Genomic DNA, 23,072 nt, shown 5'->3' on the forward strand with positions numbered 1-23,072 from the left:
CCTACTTTTTGGGAAGTGTATGGTTTACTAACTTGATCCATTGGGATATCACTATTTGCTAGTAGGGCTGAGACCTGATGGCCACTAACACCATCATAAACCATAACATCCCTCCTTCATGGGTGTGTCCTTGTGGAGGGTCCTCCCCTAGTCCTCTTTGCCAGAGCACCCCTCAACCAGCAGCTCAGCCTGACACTGAAGAACGTGCCTGGTGAGAAACTAGGCAGGGGGTGGAAATCCCTGCCAGGGAAGGATGGATATAACATTGGGGTAGGGAACAACTCTGCTAGTGGACCTGGGGAGCAGCAGTGACCCATGTGGGGACGTGGTCCCCTCTCAGAGTGGGGAGCAAGCCCTGGCTGGTCTCCCAGGACCTGGTGTGTGCCAAGAGCCCCTGGTGAGCCTGGCCATGCCCCACGTGGCTTGTGCCATGCAGAGCTGATGGCTGTGCTGGCTTGCAGTGCCTCCCAACATCGAGCCCAGTGTGGTGGACCTGGTCATCCTGGAGAATGGCACAGTGTCCCTGGAGTGCCTGGCCTCAGGGCTGCCTGCTCCTGGTGAGCCCATCCTGTCCCTCAGCTCTCACTTGTGTGTCCCTGGGGCTTTCCTGGTGTCCCTGTGCTGAGCAGGGCAGCAGCACAGCTCCATGCAGCTGGGCTCCCTGCTTCCCTCCAGACATTGCTTGGTACAAGGGGCATAAGCAGCTCTCAGCTGGACCAGGCTGGACCCTGTCCAGGGATGGGAAGCACCTGGAGATCGAGCATGCCCAGCTGTCTGATGCTGGCAGCTATCGCTGTGTGGCCTCCAACGTGGCTGGTGTCACCGAGCTCTGGTACAGCCTGAAGGTGACTGGTGAGTCTGTGGTGAGCAGAGGAAGGGCTCGTGTGTACATGGACCAAGGGGGCTGTTCCAACCCTCAGGACGTGTCCCTGGAAGATGGCTCTAGCAGAGCCCTTGTCCTCTGGCCTGCTTGCAATTCCAGCCACTCAATCCCCTGCGTTCATGCCAAATAATGTCCTAGAAAACCATGCCCCATGGGTGGGTATCACCTGGTCCACACCATAGTGTCTCCTCCACACCCTGTTCCTTCTGCACCCTGCTGCTCCAGGTGACATTTCTCTGCCCTCCCAGTGCCCCCACGGATCACCAACAGCCCCAGCTCCCTCAAGGTGGTGGTGAATGATCCAGTGACACTGGAGTGTGATGCCACGGGAACCCCTTCTCCGGTGCTGCTGTGGCTGAAGGATGGCAATCCAGTGCCCAGTGTGATGACAGGTGGCCCACAGGTGAGACAGCTCCTGTTGGAGAGGGACTCTCTGGGAACATCCCTCCAGGAAGATGCTCCTTTTACTTGTTCTGCTTTTTTAAAAAAAGCACAAAAAACAACACAGTTGCTGGAGCTGAGCTGGTGCAATGTTGTGGAGAACTTCCCTGTCTTATGTCTCAGGGAGCAGGGACCTGCTCAGCCCTGTGCTGGGCTTTCCTGACACAAGGGGGTGGGTGGGAAGAGGGTTCCCAGGATGTGATTCCCACCCACCCCTGTTCCCGTGTGCTGGCTCACAGCTCAGCTGCCTGTGAGTTTCTTTGGTTTTGTGCTCACCTGGGTCTTTCTGTCTCTTGGGGAAGCACAGGTCCTCTCGGGTGGGCACACTCTGTCCCTGCCCACCGCTCGCCTCCAGGACTCGGGGACATACACGTGTGTAGCCAGCAGTGCTGTGGGGGAGGACAGACATGAGGCCACCCTGGAGGTGTGGTGTAAGTACCCCTGTGTGTCCCCAGCCCCTTCCCACCAGCAGGCTGAGGGCTGAAGGTGACACTCAGGACCGCGGGGCTGTTCTGCTGTCCCCTGGCAAGCACACAGCCCTGGGGTGGGGCACCAAAGGGGGTGGTCTGGGGAAGGTGTTGCCCTGTTGATCTGTTTTCCAGTGCCTCCCACTGCCCTGGGTGAGGAGGAGCACATCTCTGTCCTCGTCAACCAGCCGGTGACCCTGGAGTGTCTGGTCCCCGGGGTGCCCCCTGGGGGGTCCCGCTGGCTGAAGGATGGGACCTTGCTCCTACCAAAGCCAGGTGTGAAGCTGTCTGCAGAGGGGACTGTGCTCCAGGTGATGTTCCAGAGTATTGCAAGGGATGGGGGGGGAAACAGGGCTGTGAAGAACCCCTCTGTGCCCCCTCTCCCTTGGGAGACAGCGGGTGCAGAAGGAGGGGCTGTCCCTCCCTGCTGCCCATGGCTCAGCACCATTCCTACCCCTCACGCTGATCCCACCCCCAGGGCTTCTGCTGCCACAAAATCCCCCCACAGAGGGGCTGGGTGGGTTCAGCTCTGATGCAGAGCATCTTAGTTTCTCTGCTTGCTCCAGCAGATTGGGCAAGCCACCCTGCAGGACACAGGCAGGTACACGTGCCAGGTGCCTGGCCAGCCAGAGAAACACCACAGCCTCTCCGTGTGGGGTAAGGGCCACTGCAGCTCAAATACCCCTTCAGGGGCAAGTATAAATAGAAATATATTTTTATTTTTATATAAAATATAAATATATATTTATATATTTTATAAATATATGTATATAAAAATAAAATTATATTTATATAAATATATAAATATAAAACCATAAAAATATAAATACATATAGTGTGTGTACACAAATAAATGACACATAAATGTCTGGGGTATATACAAATATGCATATAAACAAACAGTATATGTGTATAGTATGTAAGTGCATGTGCTTATATAAACAAAAACCCCATATATACTGTATTATATCCCATTTATCTGTAGTATAATACGTAGCTGGGGTAGTTGGCTGGCTTGGAAGACACTAAGCTCAGAATATTAAAGCTCTGTGAAATGATGGAGCTGGAGGTGGAAGGGAATCCCCACCAGAACAGGTGTCAGGGGAAATGTCAGGGTCTGCCTGCGTCTCGAGGGAGGTTTCGGTGACAATGCAGAAGAGGCATCCTGCCAAAATCTGGGCAGGAGAAGGAAGGGCTTTCCTGGCTGTTGCTAAGGCTTCTCTTGCTTTGCACATGGTGGCTGCTGCATCTTCCCCCTTCCCTGCTCCTGCCCGAGATGGGAGGATGCCAGTGGTGGTTCCCAGGCTGCTGGCAGGATGGGCACCAGCCCCTTTCACCTCCTCCATTTCAGCATCCTTGCAGCCTCCCAGCCCACCCAGCACACCCACAGCACCCGGGGCTGAGCCAGGCTCTGGCTTTTCTCAGGGGTGCTCTAGGCCAGCTGGTGGAAGTCCTGCAGGCAGGTAGCCAGGGAGGGAAGAAAATCCAGTTCCCCTGATCCAGGCTTGTTCCTGCAATCCCTTCTCAGGGAAGCGTTTGCATGTCTGGTGTCCTGGCTGGGGTGGATTGTTTGGGTTCTGCTGGTTTTGTTTTTCAGAGGTTTCTGGGTGTTGAGGTTTTAACTTCTACAAATTGATATCCCTCATGTGAAGGAGTTACCATTTTCCAGCCAGCTGTATTTATGAGCAACCAAGAACAGCATCCAATAATGGAAAGAGTTAGGTAACCCTCCCAGGGAGCACTGCCTGCCACGGCTGTGTCTGGCCAGCCTGGCCTTGGCCTGCCTGCAAGGCTTGGTCGTGCTCTGCTGTAGGCCACGTGCAATTAAAAGCATCATTGGCTTAATCACTGGAAAGCTGAGATGATGACTTCCATATGGAGCCAGTGCAGCTGAATCTTGATGTGAAGCCCAGCGGAGCTGCAGGTGGAACAAGCAGGACAGAGTCGAGCTGCTCCTCTCCTCTCCCGCAGTGCCACCATCCTTCTCCTCGGCAGAGCCCACCACCCTGCCCGTGCTGGAGGGACAGTCCATCAGGCTGGCCTGCGAGTGCCATGGCATCCCCTTCCCCACCCTGAGCTGGCAGAAGGATGGTATGGTCCTTCTCTTCACATCCCTCCCCACATACGTGCTGACCCATCTTGGTTTCCTTGGAGCAAGGAATGCATTGTGCTGAGCAGCATCCAGCTTCTGGGTGGGAACTGGTCCTCCTGGGAACCTGAGAGGAGGCTGCTTTCCCCTTCTCTGTCAGGTGAGCCCCTCTCTGCCCAGTCTGGGAGCCCCAAGTTGGTGTCCACAGGAGGGACTGTGCTGTACATCGAGAAGGTATGGCTGATGGACAGTGGGACATACACCTGTGAGTGCAGGAATGCTGCTGGCAGCAGCAGCAAGGAGCATCACCTGGAGGTGCAGGGTGAGTCGGGTGGCTCCAGAGATGGGGGGGGGACCTGTGGGAGTTGCTGAAGGTGCCATGACCTTTCTCCATGCTTGGTCCAGTTCGACCCAAGGGCTCTTAGCCATTGCCTGCTGCCTTAGTTGTCCTGGAAGGGATGCTGCTATCTGGGGTAGCTTTACCCCGCCAGTGCTCCCAGCTGGTTGCAGCTGGTATTCACTCTAGCAGCCCAACTGCTCTAGTTGCACCTGCTCACACTTTCTTCACCCTCCCACTGCCACCATCCATCCTGATGGTGTTTGTATATCCTCTTGCATATGGCCAAGGGAGCTGCTACAGCATCACCTCCCCCCTGTGTCCCTCTACCTGCAGCGCTGCCGAGGATCCAGAGCAGCAGAAAAGCCCCGAGGAAAGTTTCTGTCATCAAGGCTGGAGAGATGGTTTTGGAGTGTGGGGCCATGGGGACACCACCACCCACAGTAACGTGGATCAAGGATGGGCAGCCCGTGGCTGGCAGGGATGGGCTCCTGCTTTTGGAGCAAGGGAGGCGATTGTGCATCCCCAAGGCAGAGGTGGCCCATGCAGGACGCTACACTTGCCTGGTGGAAACCACGACAGGGCAGGAGCAGAGGGAGTTTGAAGTCACAGTGCATGGTAGGTGTGTGGGACAGGGCTGGGGGTTGGATGCAGGCAGGCTCAGGAGGGTGGTGGTGTCACACAGCATGTGTGTGGAGTACATGACGTGAAGGTCCTAGGCAACCAACACATAGAAGATCTTGGGTCAGAAGGGGGATGGTCCAGGCGTAGCTGTAGAGCTGGCTCCATCTGGCAGGAGTTTCTTTCCAGGGTCATCAGAGCAGACTAGCTCACATTTCATAAAGTTATCTTCTTTCCAAGGAAAATCTTGGGGGAAATCTTGTGGATCAAGGTACCAAGCACTTGAGCTGGAAAAGGCCTGAGGTGGCCCAGGTTGTGTGGCCATCTTGGTGTCACCCCTGTAAGCACGGGCTTGGGCATAGGGGTAAATGGCACACACTTGCTGTAAGTCACCTGTCCCATAACATCTTCAAAGTTGACAATGTCAGGTGATGCTCATGGTCTTTCTGAGCTTGTGTTTTCAAGCTGCACAAGCAGGAGGGTGAGAACAACCTGGATTGACTCAGTTTGTCTTGCTGCTCTTGTGTCTTGGTGATTGCTTTGCAAATGGATGTCCCCCCTTTTCTGCACCCCTAGTTCCTCCTGAGTTTATTCAAGGATCAGGATCAACAACCAACATCAGCGTGCCTCTGCATGGAACCCTGACACTGACCTGTGAGGCCACTGGTGTTCCCCTGCCCACAGTCACCTGGTTCTGGGATGGCTCTCCTGTCACCCCCAGTGAGCACACCCATGTGCTTTCAGGTCAGGGCTGAGACGTGGATGCTGTGAGAAATGGAAGCTCTGGGGACGTGTTTTGCTCCAGTGTTGATGGGTGTAAATGTGGCAGAGCTCCAGCCCTGCAGGAGCACTGCTGGGATGGGCTGGTGCCTGGATCAGGACCCTGAGACCTCTCTGCTTGATGCTTCCAGGGGGCTGGGCGCTGAGGCTCAGCCGTGCACGAGCTCAGGATGATGGTCACTATTCCTGCCTGGCCAGCAACATAGCTGGGGAAGCCAGGAGACATTTCTACGTGGAGGTCCTAGGTAAGGAGGGCTCCTTTGTCTGATGCAGGATTCTTGGTGGGATTTCAGAGCCTTACCCTGGCAGGGACAGTCAGGATTTAAGACTGGGCACGGTGGGAGCTGCAGTCCCAAAGTCCATCATGCCTTAGCATGTGAGCTTGTTGGAGGCTTGGTGAAGCTGGCCAGCTGCTGAGGTCCCTGGTGCCTTGTGTTCCTAGTTCCTCCCCACATGGAGAATGCAGATGAAGATGTGACCACCAAAGTGTCTGAGGGCCACCCTGTCACCTGGTCCTGCCTGGCTATGGGTGAGCGTCACACGGGGAGCAGAGGTGGTGTGAGCAGGTGGGAGATGGGGCTCAGGGGCTGGGGCTGCTCTTGGGGTGTGGAGCAAATGAGCAGCTCCAGTTGATGACATGAAAACAGCGGAAATTGGCTGAAGAGGTTTTTTGGGATAGTTCTTGGCTTTGCACTTGGGCTGTCCAGGAAGCTCTGGGGAGGGGACGCCCACGCAGGGAGCTTGTTCCACCACGTAAGCTCCAATCTTTCCCAAATGGAACTCAAATTCCTCTAATCTGGTTTCTCCTTTAGTGGTGGGAATAATTAATCACCTCCTACTCAGGACAGTTTCCTTTCTTCTTGCTGGCTCATCCAGCAGCCTCTAAAAACCTGATCCAGATCATGATAACTTCAGATTTGGGCTGACGTCCCTGCTTCCCAGAAAAACTCCAGTGCAGTGACCCCAGTCAGGCTGTGCACACACAGAAGAACTTTGCATTGAGGCCAAAACCTGCTTTCCACCCTGCACAGGCAACCCTCAGCCGAAGATCACCTGGCTGAAAGATGGCCACCCTCTGCCCAGTGGAGACACCTTCTCCATCTCCCCTAATGGCTCTGTACTCCACATCCCCCAAGTCTCCCTGTCTGATGCTGGCCACTACTCCTGCGTGGCCTCCAGCTCTGTGGGGGACCAAACCAAGCACTACCTGCTGGATGTTTCAGGTATGAGATGCCTTTGGATGGAGACAGTCCCAGGTGTGAGCAGGGAATTAGGACTTGGAGGGCTTTCTTGTTGCCTGCCTCAGGTAGGTGGTGAGGATCTCTTAGCCCTACAGCCAGCAGCATGGCATGGTGTTCTGGACCTGCAAGAAAGCCCTCATGAGACCTCTTGAAGGAACATAAAGAGCTTATCTAGTGTAGGATCCGTCTCTGATGGCTTGTGGGAAGGGGAAGAATGTTTCTATGGCTCCTGTGCTTTCAGAGGGCAGAGGCTGAAGCTGGGCTCGAGCTGTGCGTTTCACACGCTGTGGCCAAATCCAATCCCCTGAACTTGGCTCATGCTCACTGGTGGGGGGATGAAGCACTGGGAATCCTTCATGCGTGCTGATGCTGATCTGCCATGCCAACATGTCTCTGCAGCCAGTCCCATGTTTGCTAGAGATGACCACCATGCTGCTGCAGAAGAAGTCACAGTGATCGTCAACAACCCCATCTCCCTGGCCTGTGAGGCTCTGGAATACCCATCTCCCAACATCACCTGGCTCAAGGATGATGTTCCCCTCAAAGCATCTCAAAGCATCCAGCTGCTCCCTGGTACCATTGTGGTGTCCACAGGCTCCTCATGACTGTGGAGGCCCCTTGCTCCATGTTTGTGGGAGTGGAAATGGGACCTTTTCTGGGTCTGGTTGTGGTCCAGGGAAGTGGGGTGGTTGGAAGTCCTACAGAACCTGAAGGGCTCATCAGGTGGCTGCTGCTCATCCATGTGCTGCATCGTCTGATAATAGCTAGAGCTTCCTTGGCAGCAGCAGTGGGATAGCACTGGGTTTTACAAGCCTAGAAACTGGGCTTTAAAAGAGAACTAGATGCCCTCAAGTCAGGCTTGCAAGTGACCAGCAGGCCCCTAAAGATACCTCCTTATGCTGCATGGGGATAGAGCTGTGGCTGTCAGTGGTAACCCTCTCAGGAGTCCCCTTTGCCCAGGTGGCCACGGGCTGCAGATCCTGAATGCCCAAGAAGAGGACTCTGGCAGGTACAGCTGCATCGTGGCCAACGAAGCTGGGGAGGCTCTGAAGAACTATGCTGTCAAGGTCTTGGGTGAGGGAATTCACTGTGTTCTTCCTCATTCCAGTGATCCTACTGCTGTAACTGGGCTAGAGGCCCTTCCTTCCCTTCCCTTCCTGTGCCTTCACCCCAGGGAGCTACATCTCTTGCAGCAGATGCTCCATCATACACATATCAGCTTGTGGCCCCAAAAAGCCTCTGGTGTACCCTGGGGAGGACAAAGGGGTCCATCTGGGGGTGTCAGCAGCACCCCAAGGTGCTGCCTGTCACTGATCATGGCAGAGCAAGAGCTCTGGGGACTATTTTCTCATCTCAGCTGTTGTCTCACCCCACTAGTTCCTCCTTGGATTACCAGAGATGACCCTTTGGGGGAATTTGCCATGAAAGAGGTAAAAGCCAGTGTCAACAGCACAGTGACACTGGAGTGTGAGACCTGGGCTGTACCTGAGCCAACCATCCAGTGGTACAAGGACAAGCAGGTGAGGTCCTAACTGCAACCAGGGAGGTCTTGGGGATCATACCGGGTGGATGGAATGGAAAGATAGTCCTGAGATGGCTGTCTGGGCTTGGTCCGACTCCTGGGTGTGTAATCCTTCTCCTGTCCTTCTGGTTTCTCCCTGCCTTGGGGCTGGGGCCCTGTGCAGCTCCTGGAAAGTGCTGGTCACCTCCAGATCCTCAGTGAGGGGCAGGTCCTTCAGATCAAACCAGCTGGTGTCTCAGATTCAGGACACTACACCTGTGTGGCCACCAACACTGTGGGAGAAGACAACAGGGACTTCATTGTGGATGTCCAAGGTGAGCTGTATGTGGCCAGACAGTGTCCAGAGCAGTGGGTGTCTTGAGAAGAGGAGGCATCCTTAGTAGAGTCCCCTTGTGGGAGCAGAGCAGGGTGAGCAGGAAGAGGGTTGTACCTGCTGGAATAGGGACACCTGCTTGGCCCCTGTCAGGCCTGGGCGGATGCTCTGGTTGTACCTGGGGATGTGAGTCCCCAATCCCCACCACTGACGGCAGCCTGTCCCCGCAGTGCCACCCCTCTTCCAGCAGCAGACAAGCCCCAAAGAAGCCCTTGAGATTTTCTACCGGGAAGAAGACCAGGATGGGGAGGTGACAGAGCACAGGCAGGCTGTCCTGGACCAGCCCACTGCACTCTACTGTGACACCAGTGCCATCCCACCCCCCCAGCTCACCTGGTACAAGGATGGGAAGCCCCTCTCCCCTGGCCCGGGGGTGCTGATACTGCTAGGTAAGGACATGGACCCTCACTGTGGGATCTGGGGAGGTGTTCCTGCAGCAGCCTTGTGGCTTGAGGGCATCTGGAGGAGGTGGGACCCTGTCCCTCTGCTCCTGCCAACGTGCTCAGCACCTGTGGGACCTGCGGTGTGACTGGGGCTGTGCAGGGGGGTGCACAGCAAGGCTGGGGAGGGACCCTGGGACCCACCGTGGAGCCCTCCCCAACGCAGTGGTGCTGCAGGGGGCCGGGTGCTGCAGCTGCCGGCGGTGCGGGAGCAGGACGGGGGCAGGTACACCTGCCAGGCCACCAGTGCTGCGGGGTGGGACCGCCTGCACTACCAGCTGGAGGTGCTGAGTGAGTATAGGGCTGGGGTGGGAGGTGGATGGAGACATGTGGCAACCCCATAACCACCTATTTACCTACTTCTAGCCCCACCAGCCATCCGTGATGGCATGGAGGACTTGGCTGAGGAGGTGACAGCCACCATCAACAACACTGTCCACTTCAAATGTGAAGCCACTGGGCACCCTTTGCCCACGGTGACCTGGCTCTGGAATGGTGTCCCCATTGTGGCTGGCCCACGGCACCAGCTTCTGGAGGGTGGCATGGTCCTTCAGGTCAGTGTTCCCCTGGGCAGGATGGCTGTGCCAGGGAGGGACACTCTCTTTTCCCCCCCAAGGAGGAGGCTGCCCGGCACTTGCCAGGTGCTGAGGTCCCTGTGGGAGCCCCAGCAGCTCCCCAGCTCGGGGCAGCCCTCAGTGGGGCTCTGCTCCCGCTTTGCAGGTGGCTGCAGTGGAGGTGGGTGACACTGGCAGCTACATGTGTGTGGCGGAGAACCCAGCTGGGTCAGCAGAGAAGCATTTTGCCCTCACTGTGCAGGGTAAGACATCCCTGAAGAACCTTCCCCAAGTTGCTAATTTATCCCCCTTCTTCCTCCTCCTTCTGCTCTTCCCACTGCAGTCTCCCATGGCTCCTGAACCCCCTGGCTGGCTCCATCCCCCTGTGCTTTTCCCACTCCCCCTATGTGAGGAGGTTGAGGTGACAGCACGAGATGCTCAGTCCACAGCTCCTCTCTGGGGAGACCTCAGCCTCTACAGTGACAGTTCCCCTCTGGCACTGTCTCTTGGGGCGTGCTGGAGCAGAAGTGCTCCAGATCATGGGTGCAAACCTGCTTTCACCCCCCCCCCCAGTCCTTGTCCCTGTTCCTCAGGGTCCCCAGGCATCCAGGACCTGCAGCAGGAGGTGCTGCATGCTGACGTGGGGAGCCCCCTCATCCTGACCTGCCGTGTCACCGGTGTGCCCTCCCCTGCTGTCACCTGGCTGAAGGACGGGAGCCCGCTGGGTGTGTACACAGGGGTGATGAGCCACCCTGATCCTCATCACCAGCTCTCTGGGCAGCAGCCCTTTGTCTGCCCTCTGGGATGGGGCGTTTGCCCCCAGGCCAGTGGCTCTTTCCTCCTGCAAAGCTCCACAACGCTCAGCGCAGCCTCCCTGCTCTGTGGTGCCGCTTTAACCGAGTGCCCCGAACCTGGGTGCTGGGGGTGGGGAGAAGGGAGTGTGACAAGGTGCAGAGGAGCACCACTGCAGCCTTCTGCACCCATCTCCTCACAGAGAGCAGCCCGGAGCAGGGCCTGGTGGCCGGGGGGGCCCAGCTCCAACTCAGCCCCCTGCAGCCCTTCCACCAGGGCCAGTACACCTGCCTGGTGAGGGGTCCGGGCAATGAGACACGCAAGGACTTCATGGTGCTGGTGCAAGGTAGGGCTTCCCGGGGGTGGTGGGAGTCCCTCCCCAGGAGGGCAACCTTCCTCCCTCTTCTCTTCCTCAGCCCCCCTCTCTGTGCAGTGGCACCCCGGATTGCCAGCACAGGGTTCCCCAGTGAGCACAGTGTGCTGGAGGGCAGAGAGGTGATGCTGGAGTGCCGGGCAGAGGGGCAGCCTACCCCCCAGATCTCCTGGCTGAAGGATGGGCAGCCTCTGAGGCTGGAGCCTCCTTCAGCAGCCCGGTGAGTCTTTGTGGGTAGGGACCACCCCAGGGGCTAGCAGTGGCACAGCCTCATCCTTGCCTCAGTTTTCCCACGTGCAAGAGTAGTGCAGGGCAGGCTGAGCTCTGCTGCTTCTCCCCTGTCTCCCTGCTTGGGCTGGGATGAGCTTATTCCAGCTGTTTGTTGAGGAGCATCATCTTGGGTTAAGCCCTTAGGTCCCAGATAGTGGTGGACACTGTCATCCTGGTAGGGTCCTAGCTCCTGTACTGGCTTTGTAGGAAACCCTAAAATCTGCAGCCTGTGTTGCAACCAAGTGCAGAACATCTCTGCCCCATGGGCAGGTTAGGGAGGGACACAGAGGTCACTGCACTGCCCCTTCTTCCAGGATGTCCCCAGATGGCAGCTCCCTGCTCCTTGAGGGGCTCCAAGCCGCTGACTCGGGGACATACACCTGCCTGGCCCAGAACAGCGCGGGCGAAGACGTGCGGCTGCACAGGCTGAGTGTGCTGGGTGAGCAGGGGGCCCGAGGGGCAGCCCCGGGGCCACCTCCCCCCCCCACAGCCCTGTCAGCCCCTCTGTCCCCTCACACAGTCCCCCCGGTCATCGAGAGAGGTGACGATGACTCGGAGGTGGTTCGTGCTGTCCTGTCTGCGGTGGTGATGCTGGAGTGCCGGGCGCAGGGCTCCCCTCCCCTGCACGTGAGCTGGCTGAAGGATGAGCTGCCCCTCAGCCTGTCCCCACGGGTCACCCTGCTCTCAGCTGGGCACGTCCTCCGGTGAGAAGTGACCCTCAAGTGATGTTCAGCCACAGGCTTTGGGGCTGGTACCTGGGTTTGTGTCTGGGATGGCCACAGCCGATCCCCAAAGGTGGTGGCGTGGTGGCATGGAGGTCCTGGGGACCAGGAGGGACCCAGAGCTAATGTCTCCTTCCCATCCCCTGCTCCATGGGGTAGGATCTCCCAGGCACAGGTCTCTGACACTGGGCTCTACACCTGCATCGTCTCCAGCCAGGCAGGGGTGGCCAATCACAGCTTCATCCTGCAGATACAGGGTACGGGGCAGCCAGGGAGGGGCCTGGGGGGAGCAGGACAGGGGGGCTGCCAAGGACCCGTTTTTCTGGCAGAACACACGTCGTGCTTTGCAGTTCTGTTTCTAAGCAGGGTCCTGAGCTGGTCCTCAGCTGCCAGGGTGGGCTCAGGGAGGGTGGAGCAAGTGGGGACCAGGCTGAAGGCAGTCCCAGAGCACCCTGCTAAGGGGCTGTGTGCTCATGGAACACCAGGGAACTGCCAAACTCATTCCCAGTGCCTGGAGACCTGGCTTTGCTCCTACTGCCCCGCTAAGCAGGATCACTTCCTCCCCAGTGCCCCCCCTCCTGGAGAGCCCAGACAGCAGTGAGGAGCGGATGGTGGCTGAGGGCTCAGATGTCACCTTCACCTGCAAAGCCACTGGGTCCCCAGCACCAGTGGTGACCTGGTTGAAGGATGGTGAGCCCCTGGCACGGCAGAGCGACCAAGTGGCAGGCGGCTCAGAGCTGAGCCTGGTGGCTGTGGGAGTGGCTGATGCGGGGGTGTACTCCTGCCTGGTGGCCAACGAAGTGGGGGAGGCCAGCAAAGCCTTCCACCTCCTGGTGACAGGTACGTGTCTGCCCCTGGGGGCTTGGAAGAGACAGCCAGCCCGTTTTTTGGGAGCAGTGAAGGGATGAGCCCACCCACCTCATTGTGCACCTTGCAGAGCCACCCCGAGTTGAGGCTGCACCCCATCCCACCGAGATGGCCATTGCTGTGGGCACCCCACTAGAGCTGACATGTGTGGTGACTGGTGTCCCCATGCCCACTGTCGCCTGGGAGAAGGATGGGCAACTGCTGGCAGGGCCCTGGCTCATGTCAGGGAATGAGAGCACCCTCCACATAGAGAGCACAAAGGTATGGGTTCCTCTTTCTTCTCCCCACCTGTGTTTTCTTCTCATGCCTCAATTTTTTCCCTCTGCTGGTTTGGCACAGGTGGCAGATTCTGGCTTGTACACCTGCCTGGCTGCTAGTCCTGTTGGGGAGGACAGCAGGAGCTTCCATGTCAGTATCCAAGGTAACAGTGAGGAGGTTGCTGCAGGATGGTCAGAGCTCTGGGGGACCTGAGAGCTGGAGCATCCCCTGCAGCTGTCCTTGGGATGGTTGAGGGACAGATGGGAAGAGCAGTGTGAGCTGTGAAGCCTTTGTTGGGGCAATCTGGAGCCCAGCATGATGGTCCTGCAGAGCTGGTGTGACTTATGAGGACAGCTATGGGGGTGCCCTACTGAGCTGACACCCCCTGACTCACCTGGCATGTGTCTCGCAGCACCTCTCAGCATTGCAAGCATTGGAGAGACTTACAGCATCACTGCTGTGTTGGGGGGGCACCTCATCCTGGAGTGCCCTGAAGATGCTGTGTCACCCCCCCACATAGAGTGGCACTGGGAGGGCTCCCCACTGCAGGTACATGTGGTGGCACCTGGGGATGGCACTTGTGCAGGAGCTGGGACACACCTCAACCAGCCCCAACATGCTTGTGGTGGGGGTGATATGGGGAGAGGTGCTGATGGGGGCTTCCTGGGGGGGTTAGGAGGATGCCCACAGGCAGGTCTTGGCCGAGGGACGTGTCCTGCAGATCCAGGACCTGGGGGCAGCAGATGGTGGAGAGTACAGCTGCAGGGTCACCAACGCCCTGGGGGACACCAGCCTGCGCCTCCGAGTGGAGGTTCTTGGTGAGTGATGGTGCCACACCAGGGGGATTCTTGGGGGCAGCAAGTTCAGGGATGTGCAATATTACAGAGTGTCCTCAACGTGCTGGGGTGTTCTGAAGTTGGAGCAATGGGAATGGGGGTGCTGGTCTGGACTGATGTTGTCCATCCCCTGAGCCCTGTCTCTCTGACTTTCTCTGGTGTTGCCACAGTGGCTCCAGAGATCCAGCCAGGCCCTGAGGAGGTGAGGGCACTGCTGAAGGGCTCAGTGGTGCTGCCGTGCCGGGCAGAGGGGTGGCCTGTGCCCCAGCTGACGTGGAGGAAGGACGGGCAGCTCCTGCCTCTCCACGGGAGCAGCAGGTACGAGGTTCCCTGGGTTGGTGGCACCAGGAGCTGCCTCTCAGCTCATGCCACGTCAGTAGGTGCATTGGTGTGCCCGGAGCAGACACAGCATTGGCACCCTCAGCTGATACGTGCTATGGGTGACTGCAGGGCCACACACCCCCTTCCCAGCCACGTGTCCCTGGCTATTGCAGCCCAGCCATGCAGGGCCCCCACTGGGCTCCCTTGCTCTCCCTCCCCAGGCTGCAGCTCCTGCCAGATGGCTCCCTGCAGATCCACCCTGTTCAGGTCCAGGATTCAGGCTATTACCTCTGCATGGCATCCAGCCCTGCTGGCACTGACCGGCGAGGCCTGGACCTCCATGTCCTGGGTAAGTGGAGGAGCCAGACAGACCTCTCCTGCCCTTACCCCCCTGCAACCCACCCCTGCTGGGCTGTTCTCATCACTGCAGCAATGTGCTGCTGTTGTCTGCTCACTGTGCCCTTCCACAGTCCCTCCTGCCATTCCCTCTGGGCCCTCCAACCTCACCCTGCTGGCCCAGCGTCCAGCCCTGCTGGGCTGCAACGCCCAGGGAACCCCCAAGCCCCAGGTCAGGTGGGAGAAGGATGGCCACCCCCTGAACCCCCACCTCCCACCTGGCGCCTACAGGTACCCACAGCACCTGCCTCAGGGTCCTGCTGTAAGGTGGGGTTTGGCCCCTCTGGCTGCTCCCCGTGGGGCAGGGGCTGATCCTAATGTGTTTTCTGCCCATGCAGTTTGCAGCCCTTGGGGTCTCTGCTCATCACCAGCCCTGGTCCTCAGGATGAGGGACAGTTTGAGTGCATTGCTACAAACGCTGCCGGAGAGGCACGCAAGGTCTTTCTGGTGTCCATTCATGGTGAGATCCTGGGACCTCTGGGTCTTGCCAAGAGTGGCTTTCCTGGGCTCTGCCACCCCCTCGGGTGTGGTGCGGGTGCACTCCAGCTCTCTGCAGGGTCGATTCCTCTCTAGAGGACTCAGCAAGGGGATGAGCAAGCGGGGAAATAGAAATATCTGTGCCCGTGTGCATGGGAATGGGATCCCCTTCAGCATTCCTATCCAGCCCTGCTCACCTTCCTCCTCTCCTCACCTCTCTAGTGCCCCCTACTATTGCCGATGACCTTACAGACATGGTTGTCACCCGGCTTTCCCCTGCCTTCCTCACCTGCTATGCCTCTGGCGACCCCCCACCCAAGGTGTCGTGGAGCAAGGATGGGGCTCAGCTGGGCAGCCGAGGAGGGGGCTACCGTGTCCTGCCCACAGGTACAGTGCAGGGCAATGCAGCCCCAGCGGGGTGAGGGTCCTTGCCAGCCCTTCTGCTGCCTCCCTTCTGCTTGCTGTCTTTCCAGGGGCTCTGGAAATCAGGCAGGTGCTGCCTGCCCATGCCGGCCGCTACACCTGCACGGCGAGGAGCAGCGCTGGCACTGCCCGAAAGCACCTCTGGCTCACCGTGCATGGTACGTGTGGCTCCCTGTGTCTCCTGCTCCCTGTGTCTTGGCCCACCTTGAGGGGGGGGGGAAGGGCATAGCCCCAGTGGGCAACACTTCCCTGCTGCTTGCAGAGCCCCCTGCCCTGAAGCCCCTGCCCAGCATGGTGATGGTGATGGTCAACACCAGCGTGGTGTTGTCCTGTGAGGCAAGCGGGGTCCCCCAGCCAGAGCTCTCCTGGCAGAAGGACGGTATTGGCATCACTGGAGGTGAGCGGGAGGCTGGCAGAGCCCAAACTGCCTTCCCAGCCTTTGCCTGAGGGGAGGGTGGGGGAGTTTGAGTGCCCAGATGTTGTAAGCATCCCAGTAAGTTGCTGGGTGGCACTGGGTGTGGGTCTTCCTGGCTCCCCAGCTGGGTCTAAGTTGGGTGCTGCAGCTGTTGGAGCCGTTCCCAGGGAATCCTGAGGAAGGGACACTTCTGCAGGCAAAGCGCAGTCCCTGCACACCATCCATCCAGAGCACAGCTGTGCCATCCCATCCTGCCCTTCATTCCTGCCCATCCCCACAGGACCCAGGCTGAAGGTGCTCCCTAACGGGCAGCTGCATCTCCCCCGAGCCTCCCTGCAGGACGCGGGCACCTACCTGTGCGTGGCTCGTAACCCCGCGGGCACCGCAGCGGGGAGGACCAGGCTGATTGTGCAAGGTGAGGCGAGACCAGGGCCCTGGTCTTTGCCCCTTCCTCTGCTCAGCTCCTTCCCCAGCACCTCACAGTGACTCATGGCTGTCAAGGTGTGAACAAATCCCTGCCCCATCCAGTGCCCCCCGTCATCGCAGCCGGCCCAGCAGAGCTGGCTGTCCTGGAGGGGCTGGAGGTGCTGCTGCCCTGCTCTGCTTATGGAGTCCCTGACCCTCGTGTGTCCTGGAGCCGGGAGGGAGTCCCAGTGTGGGGTGGTGGGGGGAAGGCCACCATCCTGCCCTCTGGGGAACTGCTGCTCCGGGATGTCCAGGTGAGCTCCATCCCCTCCTGCAGCTGAGCTTGGCTGTAAGGTCAGGGAGCTGGAGAACAGGTGTCTCTTGCTGCTGAAAAGAAAGCCCAGGTTGTTCTGTGCTCTGCCATGTCCCTGTGCTGGGGCTGGCAGGATGACGTGTCACTTAGTCAAGCTTAATCCTGGCTGAAATTTGGCATAAAGAGTGTCCTGTTCAGTCCTTTGCAACAAGCTAGGGGGTTGGGGCAGTGTGAGTTTGCTCACATGCACTGAGGAAAGCATCCCTGGCCAAGCTTTTGGGTGCACAACAGCCAGCAGAGATGCAGCCCGGTGAGCCAGGGCTGCGGCTGGACCCTAGACCTCAGCTGACCCCCCCTCATCCTCCCTTTTCCCTGTGCAGGAAGGGGATGCCGGGAGCTATTCCTGCACTGCAGTGAACTCGGCCGGCAGGGCTGTCCGCCAGCTCTCCCTCTCCGTCCACACCCAACCCACCTTCACCCACCTGCCTGGAGATGTCACCCTGGGCTGGGGCGAGAGCCTGGAGCTGGTGTGTGCTGCCACGGGCAGTCCCCAGCCCCACATCTCCTGGACAGCCAATGGGCAGCTTGTCACTGGTGCGTGGGGGGGCAGACAATGCCATCCTGGCTTCATCCCTGTCCCTTTTCCTTTCCTTTGGGTCTCTGTGGCGCTGGTACAGATGGCTGTGTGGGGTTATAACCAGCTGGTCCCCAACTACGTTTCTGGGGGGGGGGTGGGTTTGCATGCTGCAGATGGTGTGTCAGAGCAGAGTGGCTGGAGCACCCTGCGGAGGGAGGCAGCCACTCGTGCCGACACTGGGACCTACGTCTGCCGTGCCCAGAACAGCGTCGGTGCCATCAGGGCCACTGCCTTTGTCTCCATCAGAGGTAGGTGCCAGCAGCGGGGAAACTGGGCTGCCTGGCCAGCCCTCCTCCTCTGCCATCCCTCTCCCTTCCTCAGAGGCACCCAGCATACGGGGGGATGCCAGCACCTACCAGGTGGAGCCCCCCGGGGGTGATGCCCTCCTTGACTGCCATGCCCGGGGCCACCCTGTGCCCCTCATCCGCTGGAGCAAGGATGGGGTGCCCGTGGTGGCTGGTGGGCACCTGCGCCAGCTGCAGAATGGCTCCCTGGTCATCCATGCCGTGGGGGTGAGTGGGGCTAGAGGGGGTCTGGTGTGTTTTGGGGAGCTTTCATGGCCAAGCCAAGTGTGGTGCTAACACGGGTACCACCAGAGCGCTGATGCAGGGCACTACCGGTGCATGGCAGAGAACGACGCAGGCACAGCAGCAAAGGTTGTCACCCTGGCTCTGCAGAGTGAGTGCTGCTTCCCCCTTTGCAAAGCATGTCATTCCCCAGACCACCCTTGACCCCTAGGGAACAGTCTCAGCATTGCTGGGAATCTGTGGCACTGCCTGCATTTGTCTCCTCACCCAGGTGCCCCCGCGGTGATGGTGACACCACAAGTGGTGGTGGTGCACGCTGGGCAGCGGGTGCTGCTGCACTGTGCCGTGTCAGGGGACCCTACCCCCTCTGTGGAGTGGCAACGAGACAGAGAGCCTCTGCCTGAGGGTCCCCACGCCCGCATCCTACCCAATGCCACTTTGGTCCTGCCTGCTGTCGCCCACAGTGATGCTGGCAGCTACTCCTGCCTCGCTCGCAACGCCCTCGGGACTGCTGTTGCCCACGTCTCCCTGGCTGTCCAAGGTGGGTGCCTGCCCTAGGGCTTGGGTGGTTTCTGGCTGCCTTGAGAGGCTTGGGCTGCCTGCAGCACCATTCTCCCTGGGGATAAGACCCCCTGCTCGGTGGTTTGGAGGGATATCTCCTTTCTTTGCTTGCCCTAAACCCCTTAATTCATCCCCTGGTTTGCCCTCTCCTGTTTCTGCTGCTGCTTATCTGAAAGTCTGAGCCCAGATAAACCTGAGCAGCCACCACATGCCAGCCTGCACCCTCACTCACTTCTCCCAGCCTTCCTGCATTTGCTGCTCGTGATTAAATTCCCGGTTCCCAAGGGCTTTGCTAAACACACAGGCACATCCTCCCTAGGGGAGCAGAGGGCCGGGCTGGCCGGCAGTGCAGAGGAAACTCTGAGCCCTCTGCAGGGCTGCTGGCGTGATGCTGCTAGACCAGCCGGAGGAGAAGCAGATCCAAGCTTGGGACTGGGGCCAGGAGCATGAGAGCTGCTACAGAGCAGAGTTTGGGGGGTGTTTGGTGCATGTTGTTGAGCAAAAGCCACAGGGCCACACTCGGTGTCCCCTGTGGAAGTGACATGGTGCTGCTTGGAGTTGCGGGGTCTTTGGAGGCTCTTTTAGCCAGGTGCCCCCCCTGTTCTGGCTGCCTTCACCTCCAGAAAATGAGGTTTTCTTGATACACAAATTATTGAGAGGGGACATAGATAGGGAAGCATTCCACTTTCCCATGGGAAAGCTGCCCCTGTCTTTTTTACCCCAGGGGAGCCACGGCGGGTGCGGGGCAGCGTGGTCGGTGCCATCAATGCCCACAAGCTCAGTGTCACCACCCTTGATGCCACTGTGCTGGATGACCCACACTCTGGCACTGCTGTCATCCAGAGCAGCATCAGAGGCATCCCACCTGCCGTAGGTAGGTGCTTGACCCTCTCTTCTCCCCAGGAAGGATGAAGGTCAGGTGAAAATCTCCGGGGAAAGGATTGTTTTATTGTTTAGTTTTTTTTCCCCAAAAAAAAAGCAGCACCTCCTGTGTGTACTGCATCTTATGGGTGAGGGGGGCTGGCTGGGGAGGGCTGGGTGCCCCCTTAGGAGGGTGCTGGTGACAGTCTTTTTCTCCCTCACCCCCAGGGCCCCTGATGCAGGTGCTGGTGGCCATCGTTGCCCCTGTTTACTGGTCCTTGGCACATGCTGGTGGGGATGCCCCGAATGGAGTCCTGCTCACCCAGGGCACGTTCCAACATGAGTCACAGCTGGAATTTCCCACAGGTGAGGGATGCCAGGAGCCCCAGGCGTGCTGGGGTCTGCTGAGCCTGGTCCACCTCCACCTCCCTCTGCCCTGTGCACGGTCCCCTTGGGGCTCAGCCCATCCCTGGGCTGAGCTGCACAGCTGGAGATGGAGTTGTGTTTTGGGGGTGCTGTGGGCGGCTGCTCACTGCTCCCCCTCGACAGGGGAGCTGTTGCGGGTCACCCACCTCGCCCGGGGAGCAGATGCCACCGGCGTTCTGCTGCTGGACACGGCCATCAGCGGCTCCGTGCCCGAGAGCACCGGCGAGGCTGCCGTGCTGCTGCAGGTGCCAGCACTGTCTGCCCTCCCCGGGGGGGCTGTGACTCCCGTGCTGGGAGCCCCAGGGGGGGGTCCATAGCCTGACCACCCCTTCCCTGCCTCTCCCCAGGACTTCAGCGAGCGCTACGTGTGGGTGGGCGCAGGGCAGCTCTCGGGGGGCTCAGTGCAGACCTTCCTGGGGGGCGGGCGCGTCATCCGCGCCCGCTGCAATCACACCATCGTGTACGACCCCCCCGCGGGCCTGCAGCCCCCCCTGGTGCAGCATGTCCGGGCCAGCGCTATTGAAGCCTCCTACGATCCAGCCTCTGAGGAGCTCTCCTTCCAGCTCCGTGCTTCACTTGATGCAGGTGATGAAGGGAATCTCAGGGATGGGAATGGAGATGCTGGGTTCCCTCACTGGTGGCTGTGAGATTGTTTAGGCAACATCCCTGCAGCAACGTGTTCCTTTTCATCATCTTTGCTGTGACATGTCCTTTTTTTATTACCTATCTGTGACTCCCAGGGGCCAACGGAGACCAGTGCCCACCAGGATTCATGCTGGGCCCTCAACAGCTGTACTGCACTGGTATGGACCCTACCTGAGTGGGGTGTGAGGATGGCAAGGGGCACTCAATGTGTGGTGTCCCCTCCTCAAGCCTGTCTTCCCTCTGCTCCCCAGACGTCGATGAATGCACCGAGGGGTCTCACACCTGTCGCTACAACCAGCTCTGCCAGAACACCCTGGGGAGGTACCACTGCACCTGCCCCCCCGGGTATCACTCGCTGGGTGCTGGCTGGCCATGCCTGGGTATGAGCTGGGATCTCAGGGGACATGTCCTTGGGCAGGCTGCAGTTACCCCCCTTCCCTGCTCCAGCCTCAGTTTCCCCATCCAGCTGCAACTCCCCGGTGCTTTCCTCCACCAGACATAAACGAGTGCCTGCGGTTTCCTCCACCCTGTGCCTTTGAGTGCCGCAACCTGAGGGGCTCCTATGAGTGCCTGTGCCCCCCTGGCAGGGCCCTGCTGCCAGGTGGTCAGTGCAGCAGAGCAGGGGTGAATGGAGAGAGCACAACGGGCAGCACCTCCCGGGACCCCTCTGTGCTTTGGCTGAGGCCGAGGAGCCGTGCACAGGGACGTTCCTTCTACACCCAGCTTGCTCTCCACCGTGTGGCCAAGGCTGCAGGGGTGGGTACCCGGGACCACCCCTGCCCCACAGGCTTCATCAGGAGGAACAGTACCTGCACTGGTGAGTATGCACAAGGGAAATATTAGGGAAGGGTTTTGCAGGGAGCTGTGAGGCTCTTGTGCCCATTGCTGTCCTGTCTCTCATTATGTTTGCACTTCCATTTGCAATGTTGGGGTCTCCCCACATTCAGCTGTGCCAGGGAAGGGGAGGTGAGAGCCAGGCTGTCCTAGGGCAGTGACGAACTGCCCAGTTCCTTACTTGGCTTCATCCCTTTTCCCCACAGATCTTGACGAGTGCCAGATGCTGAACCAGTGCCAGCACGAGTGCAGGAACAGCCCAGGCAGCTACCACTGCATCTGCCCCCCCGGCTACCGGCTGCTGCTCAATGGGAAGACCTGCCATGGTCAGTGCAGGGGTGCTGGGGGATTCCCCTGTCCTGGGGGGGAATCCTGTCCTTGGGGTTGGCCTGGGTTCCCATGATGCCTTGGATGTCCTCCCTGCTGCAAAAAATCCAGAGTCTTTCTCCTTCCAGGGGAGGGTTGTGCCAGGCTCAGCACCCTGCCAAGCCTGGATGCTTTTGTTTCCCTGCCTCCATGTCTGACACCCCAGGCATGGGGGGGTGGGAAGGTTTGAGGGGCTGGGGTTTAAATCCCTATCTCAGTCTGGGGCACAGGGGTACCCTGGCACCCTCAGACCTGTCTCTGCTCTGCTCACAGACATAGACGAGTGTGCAGAGGGCACGATCCAGTGTGGCTCGAGCCAGATGTGCTTCAACACCCGTGGAGGTGCCGAATGCGTGGATGCACCGTGCCCAGCCGGCTACCGGAGAGGCTCCAGCCCTGGGTGAGTCCTTCTGTGGGGCTGGGGGTGCCTCTCCCCTGGACTTTCCTATGGAATCGTTGACCCAGGCACCCTGGCCACTCCTGACCTCCCACCACATCCCGTGCCCCCCCTCCCCGGCTCTCATGCAGGGTGTGCATCGGTGGCTGTGCCCCCACCTGCGGCTCGGCCGGTGTCCCCACGCTGCGGTACCGGCTGCTCACCCTGCCCCGTGGCATCGCCGCCGGCCGGGACGTGGTGCACCTCACCCCGGGGGCTGCCCTCCGCCAGCCCCCCACCTTCACGCTGCTGGAGCAGGAGCCCGGCAGCCCCTTCGCCCTCCGCACCGAGCGGGGCCGCGGCATCGTCTCCACCCTGTGGCCGCTGCAGGACCCCGGCACCCACCGCCTGAAGGTGCAGGCGCTGGCCCCGGGCGGGAGGCGAGCACCCAGCATCTTCCTCCTCATCATCTCCGTCTCACCTTACCCCTACTGACGCAGCCGAGGGGCAGGAGGGCACATGGGTTCATGTCTTCTCTTGTCCCTCACCACCGCACCGAGGGGGGCATGCGGCTCAGGGAGAGCTGAGCTTGCACCTTTCCTCTCCACCCCCCTTGCTTCTCCCCTTCACCTGGGGCTAGTCCCTGACTCATCAGGGTCCTTGGGGATGGACAAGGTGTCCCGCCAGCCTCTTGCAATCGGGTTTTGTTGCAATCCTGCAACCCGCACTGGTGGCCCTGGGGCAAACAGCTCTGGATGGCCTTGGCCGAGATCAGCCCCTAGATAGAGTGAGGTGGGGGGCTGAGCTGAGTGACAGAGGCTGGTGAGGGTCCCACTGAGGTGCAGGGTGTGCTCCCCAGGCTGGGGTGGACACAGGGCACCCTGGTATTAGCCATATATTAAATTTGAAATAGCCTTGTGTGCAATTTTTTTTTTTTAATCCACTTGGTTTCTGCACACACTTATTTATTTATGGTTTTGTTCCAAATAAAGGTGTTTTGTGGATACATATCAGCTGCGCCTGAAGAAAACGGCTTCCTTCAGCATTTGGAGGGGGAAGAGGCTGCCCCAGCAGCAGTCCCCGTTTCCAGGGAGTTTGGGTACTTCCCTGTGTGGCCTTGGACTGTAGAAAGGAGGTTGTCTGGATGAGGCAATGCCAAAGGGGGGACAATGTCCAGCCATTGAAGGTCCAGTCTTGCCCTTTGTGCATGTGGTGCAGGTGGA

At 59.2% G+C, this 23,072-nt stretch overlaps 1 protein-coding gene across 1 annotated transcript in view; it reads left to right on the top strand.

The window, feature by feature from the left end:
- Nucleotides 1-22,855, top strand: part of HMCN2 (hemicentin 2) — a 35,677-nt gene extending 12,822 nt beyond the window's left edge. Inside the window, exons 26-81 of the mRNA XM_051636873.1 lie at nucleotides 462-557; nucleotides 676-852; nucleotides 1,132-1,286; nucleotides 1,632-1,755; nucleotides 1,927-2,102; nucleotides 2,361-2,448; nucleotides 3,763-3,882; nucleotides 4,041-4,202; nucleotides 4,554-4,835; nucleotides 5,415-5,582; nucleotides 5,750-5,863; nucleotides 6,061-6,147; nucleotides 6,650-6,841; nucleotides 7,259-7,432; nucleotides 7,820-7,933; nucleotides 8,237-8,379; nucleotides 8,545-8,695; nucleotides 8,925-9,143; nucleotides 9,372-9,485; nucleotides 9,561-9,748; nucleotides 9,915-10,011; nucleotides 10,342-10,473; nucleotides 10,743-10,886; nucleotides 10,974-11,133; nucleotides 11,498-11,622; nucleotides 11,704-11,887; nucleotides 12,065-12,162; nucleotides 12,473-12,745; nucleotides 12,843-13,033; nucleotides 13,112-13,193; nucleotides 13,443-13,579; nucleotides 13,707-13,848; nucleotides 14,037-14,184; nucleotides 14,409-14,536; nucleotides 14,658-14,814; nucleotides 14,922-15,043; nucleotides 15,283-15,447; nucleotides 15,534-15,641; nucleotides 15,746-15,880; nucleotides 16,179-16,313; nucleotides 16,427-16,617; nucleotides 16,997-17,210; nucleotides 17,367-17,501; nucleotides 17,575-17,765; nucleotides 17,850-17,931; nucleotides 18,052-18,321; nucleotides 19,066-19,215; nucleotides 19,431-19,568; nucleotides 19,752-19,873; nucleotides 19,976-20,213; nucleotides 20,369-20,431; nucleotides 20,525-20,653; nucleotides 20,770-21,090; nucleotides 21,314-21,433; nucleotides 21,747-21,873; nucleotides 22,002-22,855. Coding sequence (XP_051492833.1) covers nucleotides 462-557; nucleotides 676-852; nucleotides 1,132-1,286; nucleotides 1,632-1,755; nucleotides 1,927-2,102; nucleotides 2,361-2,448; nucleotides 3,763-3,882; nucleotides 4,041-4,202; nucleotides 4,554-4,835; nucleotides 5,415-5,582; nucleotides 5,750-5,863; nucleotides 6,061-6,147; nucleotides 6,650-6,841; nucleotides 7,259-7,432; nucleotides 7,820-7,933; nucleotides 8,237-8,379; nucleotides 8,545-8,695; nucleotides 8,925-9,143; nucleotides 9,372-9,485; nucleotides 9,561-9,748; nucleotides 9,915-10,011; nucleotides 10,342-10,473; nucleotides 10,743-10,886; nucleotides 10,974-11,133; nucleotides 11,498-11,622; nucleotides 11,704-11,887; nucleotides 12,065-12,162; nucleotides 12,473-12,745; nucleotides 12,843-13,033; nucleotides 13,112-13,193; nucleotides 13,443-13,579; nucleotides 13,707-13,848; nucleotides 14,037-14,184; nucleotides 14,409-14,536; nucleotides 14,658-14,814; nucleotides 14,922-15,043; nucleotides 15,283-15,447; nucleotides 15,534-15,641; nucleotides 15,746-15,880; nucleotides 16,179-16,313; nucleotides 16,427-16,617; nucleotides 16,997-17,210; nucleotides 17,367-17,501; nucleotides 17,575-17,765; nucleotides 17,850-17,931; nucleotides 18,052-18,321; nucleotides 19,066-19,215; nucleotides 19,431-19,568; nucleotides 19,752-19,873; nucleotides 19,976-20,213; nucleotides 20,369-20,431; nucleotides 20,525-20,653; nucleotides 20,770-21,090; nucleotides 21,314-21,433; nucleotides 21,747-21,873; nucleotides 22,002-22,344 — 8,741 coding nt within the window. The 3' untranslated portion in view covers nucleotides 22,345-22,855. The remainder of the gene's footprint in view (nucleotides 1-461; nucleotides 558-675; nucleotides 853-1,131; nucleotides 1,287-1,631; nucleotides 1,756-1,926; nucleotides 2,103-2,360; nucleotides 2,449-3,762; nucleotides 3,883-4,040; nucleotides 4,203-4,553; nucleotides 4,836-5,414; nucleotides 5,583-5,749; nucleotides 5,864-6,060; nucleotides 6,148-6,649; nucleotides 6,842-7,258; nucleotides 7,433-7,819; nucleotides 7,934-8,236; nucleotides 8,380-8,544; nucleotides 8,696-8,924; nucleotides 9,144-9,371; nucleotides 9,486-9,560; nucleotides 9,749-9,914; nucleotides 10,012-10,341; nucleotides 10,474-10,742; nucleotides 10,887-10,973; nucleotides 11,134-11,497; nucleotides 11,623-11,703; nucleotides 11,888-12,064; nucleotides 12,163-12,472; nucleotides 12,746-12,842; nucleotides 13,034-13,111; nucleotides 13,194-13,442; nucleotides 13,580-13,706; nucleotides 13,849-14,036; nucleotides 14,185-14,408; nucleotides 14,537-14,657; nucleotides 14,815-14,921; nucleotides 15,044-15,282; nucleotides 15,448-15,533; nucleotides 15,642-15,745; nucleotides 15,881-16,178; nucleotides 16,314-16,426; nucleotides 16,618-16,996; nucleotides 17,211-17,366; nucleotides 17,502-17,574; nucleotides 17,766-17,849; nucleotides 17,932-18,051; nucleotides 18,322-19,065; nucleotides 19,216-19,430; nucleotides 19,569-19,751; nucleotides 19,874-19,975; nucleotides 20,214-20,368; nucleotides 20,432-20,524; nucleotides 20,654-20,769; nucleotides 21,091-21,313; nucleotides 21,434-21,746; nucleotides 21,874-22,001) is intronic.
- The last annotated feature ends 217 nt before the right edge of the window (nucleotides 22,856-23,072 follow it).

This window comes from Apus apus, chromosome 19, assembly GCF_020740795.1.
Source record: "Apus apus isolate bApuApu2 chromosome 19, bApuApu2.pri.cur, whole genome shotgun sequence".
Classification (NCBI taxonomy): Eukaryota; Metazoa; Chordata; class Aves; order Apodiformes; family Apodidae; genus Apus; species Apus apus.